The sequence below is a fragment of the Zea mays genome, chromosome 1, assembly GCF_902167145.1.
Source record: "Zea mays cultivar B73 chromosome 1, Zm-B73-REFERENCE-NAM-5.0, whole genome shotgun sequence".
Taxonomy (NCBI): Eukaryota; Viridiplantae; Streptophyta; class Magnoliopsida; order Poales; family Poaceae; genus Zea; species Zea mays.
In genome coordinates, this window is record NC_050096.1 from 257,790,354 (window position 1) to 257,801,906 (window position 11,553).

The 11,553-nt window shown below is 42.1% G+C and overlaps 1 protein-coding gene and 1 non-coding gene across 2 annotated transcripts; both read left to right on the forward strand.

The window, feature by feature from the left end:
- Positions 1–1,659: 1,659 nt before the first annotated feature.
- On the forward strand, positions 1,660–10,473 carry LOC100273551 (U3 snoRNP-associated protein-like EMB2271). The gene is made up of 7 exons (NM_001147969.1): positions 1,660–2,243; positions 3,738–4,074; positions 4,985–5,209; positions 5,899–6,118; positions 6,308–6,483; positions 9,554–9,619; positions 9,919–10,473. Exons 1-7 carry the CDS (start codon positions 1,831–1,833, stop codon positions 10,012–10,014), a joined length of 1,533 nt encoding a protein of 510 aa, NP_001141441.1. The 5' UTR covers positions 1,660–1,830; the 3' UTR covers positions 10,015–10,473.
- Positions 8,228–8,349, forward strand: LOC111590756 (small nucleolar RNA snoR83). The gene has a single exon (XR_004855793.1). It is a non-coding gene; the product is annotated as a small nucleolar RNA snoR83 (small nucleolar RNA).
- Positions 10,474–11,553: the final 1,080 nt, after the last annotated feature.

Sequence of the window (11,553 nt, forward strand, 5' to 3'; positions counted from 1 at the left end):
CCCACTTTCAATGTTTCGTAGAGCAGGAAGGGAAAGGAAGAGGTGGGCATACCTGTTCGTTGCTGGAGAAGGACACGACGAAAACCTTGGCATCTGGAGGCGACATAGGTAGTATACCGCTAGATATATATAGTGAGAGAGCACACAAGCGGAAAAAGAAGCCCAACCGGAGCAACTCCAAACCGAGAGGCACCCGCACCAGGCGTCAATCCAAGAAGGGCAAGAGAATGTGAGTGCCTTTCCAGCCCTGGACCCGCCGAGGCGACACAACACCACCACCACTCTATCATATGTCGACTGCTGCCGCGCTACGGACCTTGGTTGTCTAATATCTCAGACTTGGACTCCTCACCGCCAAGATAAACTAAGCGTGGCAGGCGCCACCGCATCCTCCTCGACGGCACACACGGAGAAAGGCTGGGAGCAAGATCGACTCGCCCGTACCCGTGTCAACAAGTGTCGGTCGGCTCGTGGCTGCGACCATGGGCGGGGGCAGTAGGCTGGGGAGGAAGAACAAAGCGAAGGCCGGGAAGACGAATGGGACGTCCGACGACGGGCAAAAATGATGGTGCACGAATGCTGTGAAACGTCCTCGTGGACGCGCAATAGCCACTACGCGGGCCGGTGTTGGAACTGGTGTCGGACGAAAATAGGGAGGAGGCGCCTGCTCCCATGCCCTCTGCCGAGAATGGGGTAGCACGGAGGCAGAGGCATGAGGGGAGAGAGAAAAGAAGCAGAATGACGAACGAGATGATGACAACTGAGGCAAAAATCATCGTTATCGTGCAGAGGTATAAATGATCAAATGGGTTGTGTCTGACAGACTGACCCTGGGCACGACCCATTTAATAGTGCCTGGACCAGCCCGGCACGAGCGTCGTGCCGTGCTTGGGCCGTAGCCTCGGTCCATAGTGCTGGGCCGACCCGACACGATTATATATTTTTATTTATAAAAAATCGTATATACATATGTACAATTTATATTCAATATTAAAAACATATAAGCATGATGTTCTACTGGTTAAACGTCTTCACTCAATGTCTCCTGCCCTCCTTCCATCAGGGCGTTGGTTCGAACCCCACATCCTGCATAACGAGTCGACCCGGCACGGTCAGCAGGCCGCCGTGACGTGCCTGGGTCGAAGCTGTGGGCGTCGGGCTTAGCGGGCCCGTGCCGAGCCGCCCGTTTGGCCATCTATACGCGGAGGTGTGGTTTGTGACGTGGATGTTGGTTGCGTAGAGGGGACAGACGTGCAACGGGTTAATTTAAAATAGAAGTAAGTGATTATTTGTAAAAAGATGACGCAGAACGACTATTGAAACTGATGTTTTAATATAGTAGAGATAGAGACAGAGATATATAATTTTTTAATAAACATAAATATAGGGCCGCCCGAAAACCTAATTGCAGCATTTGATTCATTTCGCATAGGCCGTCGCCATGTTTGGCACAACTGCTACTTGTTGAAAAAGCAGCTTATCTGATAAGTTGGTGAAAATCATCTTCTGCTTGTTGACTGCTTAATGTATTCTGAGAAGCAGCTAAACTGATAAGCTACTGAAGCTGTCTGTTTGGTAGAACTTCTGCTTATATTTGTGAATAAGCTGAAAATAAGTTGCGACAAAGATGGCCGCGTTTTCGGTCACTCCGCTACTGTAGTACTGTCTTAAACCCTCGTCTTTCCGCCGCCCGTCGCTTCGTTCCTCGCTTCCCCCCACAGGCCCACACTCTCGCCGTCTCGCGCGCATCACGGCGGCGGCGAAGCACCGCGTGGCCCTCCACCTAAGTCCTAGCCCAAGCGTAAGCGATCGCTCTCCCCATCAGCCACTATGGCGCCACGCCCCCGCAAGCGGGCCTCGCGCCCCAAGCCCCGCCCGGGCTCCCGACGTGGCGGCGGCGGAGGGGACGACGATCCCTTCTTCGAGTCCGAGCCCAAGCGCCGCCGTGGAGGCCGTGACGAGGACATCGAGAGCGAGGACAGCGACGACGATGGCGTGGCTGCGTTTGGGGGCGGATTTGATGAGGATGGGGACGAGCGCGGTAGGGAGGAGGAGGACGAGGAGACGGTGGGGGAGAAGAAGATGCGGATGACGAAGGAGTGGCTGAAGAAGGTCACTGAGGTCGCTAAGAGGGGGCAGGAGGATGACGACGAGGACGAGTCGGGAGGGAGACGGGTGGCGGAGATCCTGCAGAGAAAGCAGCTTGAGGAGAGCGGCAGGAAGCGGAGGGAGATTGCTGCGAGGTTAGAAACAAATTACCCTCCAGTTATCTCCAGAATGGTAGTTTGTCAGATGTATCTGTTTATGTGCGAGTTTAGTATATTTACCTGCTCCACTACCATTGAGTAATTCATTTGGGGTTTGCAAGTAACCACAGCTCGTAATTTCACAAATGGAGGAACATAACCTCTTTTGGTTCAGGGTAGTGATTGGAGTGGAGCTCTTTAGCTACTGGTTAATTCCTTTTGAAGCAAATTACATTGCAACCCTGCCATTGGGGTTGGGAAAGGGGGCTACAAGTCAGTGCTAAGAATAGGAGCACCATTTGTGTCCCAGGGATTAATTATATGAAAATGCTGGTCTCTAGTTTGGACTATATTAAACACAACTATACATCAGGCGACGGAAATTTGTGAAATTTCAGGTGATGGCACAACAAGGCACATCAATTTCGAGCAGTGGCTGGTAGGGGTTAGACTTTTGGGTTTTCAGGCTACTGGGTGATTCTGGCTTAAAAAGGGGCAGATGGATCGTTGAGGCAGGGTGCTGCCAGCCAAGAACATAGAGGGGGAGGGAGGGAGGCTTTGGTTTCATGTTTGATTCGAATCAGACAGTTCCTACACATCCCCTGAGAAGTGAAAAACTAGGTGCGTGTATTGTAGCAGGTCCCTGCTGATCTATAGAACGAGGGGCAACTTCAATACTTTGAGGAATACTGAAATATTACCAGGAAACCATAGAGTAGTAACCTCATCTCCCACCTAGATGCTAATGTTTTTGCACGATGTATTTGTTTTTAATGCTTGAAACTGCCCCCAAACGTAAGTTTTTCGTTGCATTATTTACAAAATGAGCAATTTAGTTAGCATGAACATGTTTGCATAATGGGGACTAAGGTTCATTGCCACCCCTTTCTTTGGTGCTGTTGGTTGCATTGCGTCATATTTTAGTCCAGGTGGGATCTGTTTAGCTAGTCTACATAACTCTGTTAAAACTTGAAATATGGCCAAAAGGAATCATATATGGTCTCCAGGCAGGGAACGGAGACCATGTATGATTCATATATTGAAGTGGAAGGTGCTGAAGTCAGTATTGAATCAATTATCTGAGATGCAATTATGGTTTTCAAGTCGGACGACTTGCTGGTCGTTCTGGCTGACCAACGTGGGCAATTAATCACGATTAGTCGGACGATTTGGGCAATTAATCACGACTGGTCCATAACGACTTGGACGATTAATCACGACTAATCACGATTAATCGGATGACTTGAAAACAATGGATGTAATATGGTTATGGTCTCCAGTGTCATAACAGTGATGTCCTTATTAATAAAATGTCATGTCATAACAATTGAATCTTTTATGCATTCTACAAGCTTTCACTAAACAGCCTTATTAAAAGAATGCCATGTCTATTTAAGTTCAACATTGACACTGAAATTCTATTTGTACAGCTGACCATAAAAACTGTGTCTGGACTAGTGCAAATTACTAAACTTTGTGAAATTGTTGCAGGGTATTACCACCGGGCCCTCAGGATGGCTTTAAGGTTCTTGTGAAGCACCGGCAACCTGTTACTGCTGTTGCTCTATCCAAGGATAGTGATAAGGGATTTTCAGCATCAAAAGATGGAATTATTATGCATTGGGATGTTGAAACTGGGAAATGTGAGAAGTATATATGGCCAAGTGAAAATGTGTTGGTTTCACATCACGCAAAACCACCAATATCAGCTAAAAGAAGCAAGCAAGTGCTGGCTTTAGCTGCCAGTTCTGATGGTCGTTACTTGGCAAGCGGTGGCTTGGACCGTCATATCCATCTATGGGATGTTAGGTCACGGGAGCACATACAGGTATGATTCTGATTTAGGAGTTGTACTTTGTGATTTTCAGATATATTTGGAAGACAGTTTGGTTGGATCAAATCTATCTATATTCTCCATGCATTTTGAGCATCATTCATCAATGTTCATAAATATCTTGCTAGTTGACTATCCACAACATTGTTTAGGGTGTGTTTGGTTTGGCTTTTGGCTGTGGCTTTTACCCCGTAAAAGCCAAAAGCCAAACCAAAGGGCCCAATTCAGCCAACAGTTTTTTTTCCAAGAAGCCGGCTTTCTCGCAGTGCAAAATTGAAAGCGCCTGCTTTTAGCGGCTTTCGGATGGAAGAACTTTGCAAATATGTATGGAAGAACTTTTAGTGGCTTCCACCAAATGGCTTTTAGCTTTTTTACAGCTCATAGGCCACAACAACTTTTTTTTCACAGTTCAGAACCCACAACAGTTTTTTCACAGCCACAACCCAACCAAACAGACCCTTAGAAATTGAGTAATACATAATTCAGTTATAATTGTAAATTAAACATGCTGATTGATGAAACGAAACCAGATCCAATGCTTCCAGGTTTAGAATATAATCAGTGTAATATGTAGTCTGAAGAAAAACACATGCCTTGCTATGGCGAGCCACATTAATCATGTACTCCATTCCAACAATTTCTAAGATGTTTTAGCTTTTCTAGATACATAGCTTTTGCTATGTACGATATACACTATGTCTTAAGATATAGCAACGTATCTAGAAAAGCTAAAATATCTTATAATTTGGAAAGGAGGGAGTAATATACACTGACGAAATCATAATAAGAGAAACTGTAGGTATAGTTAAGCTGAGACAATTTAATGAGACAACAATTATGCTGAACCTCTTTTGGATCCAGTCTATTTAACAACGTTCAATAATGCAATTATTTATTTTTGCAGGCATTTAGCGGCCATCGGGGACCAATATCTTGTCTTGCTTTTGCTCCGGACTCTTCAGAGCTGTTCTCTGGTTCTTTTGATCGATCAATAATGCAGTGGAATGCTGAGGATAGGACATACATGAACTGTCTATATGGGCATCAGAATGAAATCTTGACAATGGATGCACTTAGTAAAGACAGGATTCTAACTGTAGCACGGGACCGTACGATGCATCTTTGGAAGGTAATTTTGTAACTAAGTACATATGTGATTTGTGTTTGTCACCCAGATCATATAGTGCAGAAGATTTTTTCCGGTGAACTGGATGAAATTATCTAATAAAGGATCACTAGGCTTTATACGGAAATTCTGTTTCCAATCCACTATGGTACCCATTGCCGAAAGACCACTTAGCCCTTTAGTTCACAGAAGCAACATTGATGCCATCCTGTTTGACCTGGCTCTTCCATTTTTCCTCGGTATTGTTTCAGAGACTACATGCTTTCAGTTAGACCAGTAATTACTGAATGTTGGTACGAATGCTACAATTTTGTTGAGGTTTTTATTATTTTTATAAATTATGATTATTTGCAAGTTTTTCTGAGGATTGAGACCTAAAACAATGTCACGTACACTATTCTTGTCAAAGCAATGACAAAAATAGTTTTAGAGAAGTTTGTAGATTCTCTACTATTGACTATATGACATTGCTTTCATATGCATAGAGTAATTTCAAGCTGTGTTTGTGTATGAGTATGATGCAAACCTCTAGGTGTTTTTTTTAGTTTTTGTTTAGGTATAGGAAACCTCTAGGTTAACTACTATATGGCAGACTGTGGTTTGTAGGAGCATCCTTCAGGTAGATGCGATGGATTCATGTTGTAGATACTGCAGTTTACTTTGTCAGTTGAAGTCTCCTTGTTCTTGGACAGATTCCAGAAGAGTCGCAGTTAGTGTTCCGTGCTCCTGCTGCCGCATCTTTAGAGTGCTGCTGCTTCATTGATGACAAGGAGTTTTTGTCTGGATCTGATGATGGAAGCATTGAGCTTTGGAGCATAATGAGGAAAAAGCCTATCCTTATAATAAAAAATGCTCATCCAGTATTGTGTACTAACCTTAATTCAGTTGACAATGATGACGAGTCACCTAAAGGTAAGATGATACCCTCTTTATGGGTGCAAGGTTTTCCTATTCACTAGTCTGTTTTCTTTTCACCATCTCTTCAATTATTGTTAAGTTGGCCTTCAGCTTTAGTACTACTTTGCATCATGGTTTTACTACTATAGTTGTACCTTATATTTGTGGAATCCTTAATGCTTCACATCTCATGTTTCAATGCAGAAAATGGAATGCATAAACCGGAAAATGTGCCATCCGCAGCCCAGTCATGGGTTGGTACTGTTGCTGCAAGAAGAGGTTCTGACCTTGTTGCATCAGGAGCAGGAAATGGTTTAGTTCGTCTCTGGGCTATCAAACCTGATTCTAAGGGAGCCGAGCCATTATTCGATTTGAAACTGGTATGATACTCTTGTTACTTGATTCATTTTGCTGAACATAGTCTTGAATATTATATCCATCTCAGTTCTTAGATTAAGTGATCAATGCATTTGCACCTTGATATCTATTGTTGAGACTGACATGTAGATGTGCTCAATTAAAGGTCATTAATGGGATTTCTTAAATCAGTCTAGGTCCTTTGGTAATTTCTAAGTCTATCATATTCGCTCCAGTTACAAATACTTGATTCATTAATGACATGTAGATGTGCTCAATTTTTTACCACAATGTTTTGCTACAATATGTTTGTAACACATGTCAAAAGTATCCTATACTTATTATATAAACTAATTTTCAACACAAATCATGTATTATTTCAATATCCTAACTAATACACACAAAAAAAAACCATAATTTGTAATAAAAGTTTGAAATGGTTGACTTCAGATAACTTCAAAACATTGTTTATTTGTGAATGGAGGAGTGGAATGTAAGTAGTTGCTTTGAAATGTCCAGGGACATATATGTTTTCTGCTGACTGTGCAGATAAACATTGTCTGTTATTTCAAGGTGTTTATTAGTTGGAAGACTGTAGAGTGTAATTCTGAATCAGACATTCTTCAAATTTCCAATGTATTGCCAACTCTGTCTCCTTAACAAATCTAATTGTATCTATTAATTCGTTCAATACTTTGGGTACCTTAGCGAACTTTATCCTGTATAGCTATTTGTCAGAGTCCATACTATGGTTAACTTGGGTTGGCTACTATCTGTGAATAAGGGAGTGGAGAATATAGAGTTTTGGATGGTTACTCCACCTGGCCTGTTATACAAGCTAAACCAGCCTTTTGTGTTAAGACATGTATGCAGATTTGGTGCCACTCTCTCATTTTCCCCTCAATTATTTTACTCTTCATAGCATCCATTTATACATGACCACCTACTTGATCTCATATATTTCAAAAGCACACAATAGATGGTGTCCGTGTCATTTTTCTGTCATGGATTTCACAAGTTTAGAACTTATCTTTTGCACTTGATCAAAATACACCATAGCCTCATTCAACAGATGACATCCATGTCATTTTCTGTCATGCATTCCTCAAGTTTAGAACTTACCTTTTGTGGTTGATCAAATACACCATAGCCATTGGATCGAAATCCTGGTCATATGGAGTCGCCACCACAGCCATACTTCATCAAGCTTTTGATCTTCGTATTTTTCTTTGTTTCTTGTTTTTATTGCCTGAGCTCCATGTTTTTGCTTTTGCTTTTGAGTCTGTGGCTGTTGTTGTGGTTCTGATTTGTGGGGCTTAAGGAAGCCATCGCCTTTGAGAGAACCAGATGGCTTCTTGCTCATGCCATCTCAGTTCAGTTGCGGGCATAGGGAATCGTCATCCTCTCTGCTTTGTCCCATCCTTCACATAGTGTGCTATTGTGAGATGGCAGATGAGTTTTTGAACAAATCCTTTTCTTTTAAGTTCCTTTTTTCAGTGAGCAGAGCCACATTTTTTTCCTTTCCAGTGCGATCGGCCGCGTGGCCATAGACAATCCCAGACAAGCTTTAATTGATCTGTGCTCGTCTGATAAGGCCTAGACTCTTTGGAGTCGCTTGTCGATTTGTCTATCTGGCTCTCTTTGATATGCTTTGAGGTGGACCCATGTGGCTCTCCACATATTCTTTGATATGCACGCCTACTGCTCTGTGTCTGACTTCTCTGTGTGCTCGAAACTGAGTGTTGATTTGCATACATGATTTTCATAATACCAGATTAATTCGCTGAGCTGTGGTTTTGATTCATGGAAGGCCATGATTGATGTTCACTAAGAGATTCGCTGATAGCGCCTTCATCGGGGAGTTACTTTGTTAGTAACTCACCACAAAAACACTTCATTGTTGCTGCTCACCGTAACACCCACAAGTGCTTTAAATTGAAGATCAAGGAACCATGCAGCTGATGATGTAACTAATCAATGGTGGCAATGAAACGATGAACTATCAAACCTGCAAAAGAAAAACCATAGCAAATGGGTAGGTTGTTACTTTATTAGGCTTTTGAGTCCCCTTAGACAGGTTTCAAAGTATATATTTTTATTCATCCTTCAGTTCTGTTGACTAGCACTTTTGACACTCCTTACTTTCTGCGAGTAGACATGCTTGCCCCAGAGTGACTATCATATTTTAAAAGTCAAAGAGCACTACTGAAAATAATCATGTGTGGCTCACTAAACAATTAATAAAAAATTGAACCTTTTCAGTCTGTACAACCCAGCTGCTTTAGAAATCAGCCCCTACTTAGTGAAAGAATTTCATAAACGCTCTCCACTATCACCTCTGTGATCTTGTTTCTTCTGTGCTTTTCCATGACAATGTGAGTATGTCTTCTTTCTCCCCTTCTTTTCCATGACTGAGTATTTGGGGTATGTATTCTCTGACATAATATCTTGCAATCCCGTATTAAGCTTCGGCCCTGTTTGGCACAACCTATGATGGTGCAGAATCTGCTTATTGGGGCTGTTGGGTAGGATGTTAAAGCTGTATGTTGCTTCATCCATTGGAATCGGGCTCGGGTAAATCTGCAAGCTATCAGATGTGTTTTCCAACATCTACTGTTTTTTTGTGTCATAATCTTTCAATTTGTGAATTCCTGGGAGTACATGTAATCAATCATTTAGTAGAAGATAAAAAATGCACTGTCACAGCCATGGCATCGTTTCAGGTCAAATTGTGAGTCAGAATGTAATTTCTGAGCCATCCGCTGATATATGAACCCATGCATGTGGTTTCAGGCTGGATACCAATTTGTTTTTGTTTGATACTTTGATTTGTGATAAGTTTTCCCAAGGAGAGGTCAGACAATTTCGTCTTGAATTTAGTCAAGACAGATACCGCACCTGTTTCATGTTCTGCTGATTAGCTGTGCCAAACCCATACCATGCAGGATCAACTGCCACAGCCACAGTTCTCTTCAAATTAAAATGCATTCCTTTGCTCAATTTAATTATGTCATTCAAATGATGTAAAAGATTGTTGAGCATTGTACTTACCATTGCTATGTGTCGCTGATACATGTTTGTTTGTCACGCCAGGATGGATTTGTTAATTCTCTTGCCATAGCAAAATCTGGACGTTTTATTGTTGCTGGTGTTGGCCAGGTCAGTATATGATGTATATCACGCTCCCTTTGTTACTACCCTTTGTTACTACGTATACTTCATTGAAACCTTCTCATGATATGAAGAGGGGGAGGGGAGGAAAGGATCCTTTATGTGAACATGTTTCATAAGAGCCTATGAACTAGTATCCTTTTGCAATTAAGCTCTTTGTTCTGCTAAGCTCTACAAGCTGAACCATGTGGAAAGATACAATTTCTTCTCATCCTTTTGCACCACAAGACTCTGATCTTAGTGAATGTTGGAATCTCAAGCTCAGTACTAATTTTCTGTTCCATCAGGAGCCTCGCCTTGGAAGATGGGGACGAGTTCGATCGGCTCAAAATGGAGTCGCAATTCACCCAATCCGACTAAAAGATGTGAAAGAGGACTTGTAGAGTAGATTGATGTCTTGCATTACAGTGGAACGTCCATCCATCCAGCCTGCACTTCTGCAGCCACGGCACAAAAGAAAATTTGTTGAGGCTAACTGGGATACATGCAAGCAATACAAATTTGGAGGGCACTACAGATGATTTTTGAGCTCCGGTTATGTGTGACACGGGGAATTTGTGAGGCAATTTTGTAACTTCTACAGCCTTCTGGAGCGGACAATGAGGATTTGAAGATCCATATTTTTTGTTCCCCATGTCTGGTTAACTGCATTCTTTTTTCTGATAGCTAGTTCTCGCCATTCGCTTTTGTACGGGGTTTCTCCTTGCTTCGTGTCTTGAGCGCACGAATAGTTTGATTTGGCTGCATGACCTTTATAGGGTAGTTCCAACAATGACTTACGAGCTAGTTGTAAGCATTTTATTTTATTCTATATTATAATTGAAGAGAAGTAATTTTTGATCAATAGTTAGTCTCAAAATCATGTGGTGAAGGAAGAGAAGCAATTTTATACAGTATTATGAGGTACTGCTAAAAGTTTTTTTAACTGCTATTGCTTCACAGCATTATGCCAGCATCAAAGAGAAGGATTGGGCCCAGAAAAGTGAATAACAAGGCTTGGTCTGATGGCCTGTATGGACTATATTTGAGCATTGGACTGCAGCAACTAATAATAAATACAAGAATAGAAAACGGACTAGGTTTAGGGCCAAGCAGCATGATTATAGGAATATATTGTCAGAACGGAAGCCTGACTGATGGGCCGAACAGCAAGACTGAAGAGGTTTAGGGCCACCACACAGCTTCGGGCCTGTTCAGAAGTAAAAATATTTTTATAGTTTCCAGGCAATACTGTAGACTGTAGTTTGTAGGAATAATAAAATTATGTCATAAGTTATGCAGTTCTAAAAAGTGCGTCTTGGAAACCATGGTATTTTTTATATTGGAAAATCCACTGTAAATCAAAGTTTTCATGACGATGACTAGCTTTTATCTAAATACCATAATTTATAATATTGTATCTAAACAATGTTCTAAAAATCATATTATTCTAAAACTAACCTAAAATATAGTATTATTATGGCAATTGCAAAGTATAAAAGATGGTTTTAAGAAACAACAGTGCAATGTCCATGTGTTGCGACGACATAAATATTTGATAAAATGTTAGTGTATAACGATTACGTGAAAACGAATAGTGCATATATATATTATCATTGACATCAATATATTACAAATTCTTTACCAACAAGCAATACAAAAACTAAACTCATGATCCAGAGAGCGTCTCCTCCTATCGTCGGTAGCGGCGCCGCCTCCTCTCTTCTCTTCAGCCACTTATCGCCGACAGGCCGAGTCTCTAGTTGTTCTTGCTCTGTAGAGGCATATGGCAGCGGATAGTCGTGGTAGCAGTTCGAAGGTGCATGTCGCTAGAGAGTCACGACATTAAAGTCCTGTGCCACAAAAACTGGGTCTTCGGAGGTCGTGCCACGGCGGCGCGGCTGCTCCGTTTGGGTGGAAAGCATCGGCAGACAGACGGCAGC

What these genes read in the sequence shown, in the direction of transcription:
- LOC100273551 (NM_001147969.1), top strand. Translation starts at nt 1,831, where the DNA reads ATGGCGCCACGCCCCCGCAAGCGGGCCTCGCGCCCCAAGCCCCGCCCG. An exon ending in GTACGATGCATCTTTGGAAG is followed by an intron (nt 5,210 to 5,898) that starts GTAATTTTGTAA and finishes GTTCTTGGACAG; the next exon opens with ATTCCAGAAGAGTCGCAGTT. An exon ending in TTGTTGCTGGTGTTGGCCAG is followed by an intron (nt 9,620 to 9,918) that starts GTCAGTATATGA and finishes CTGTTCCATCAG; the next exon opens with GAGCCTCGCCTTGGAAGATG.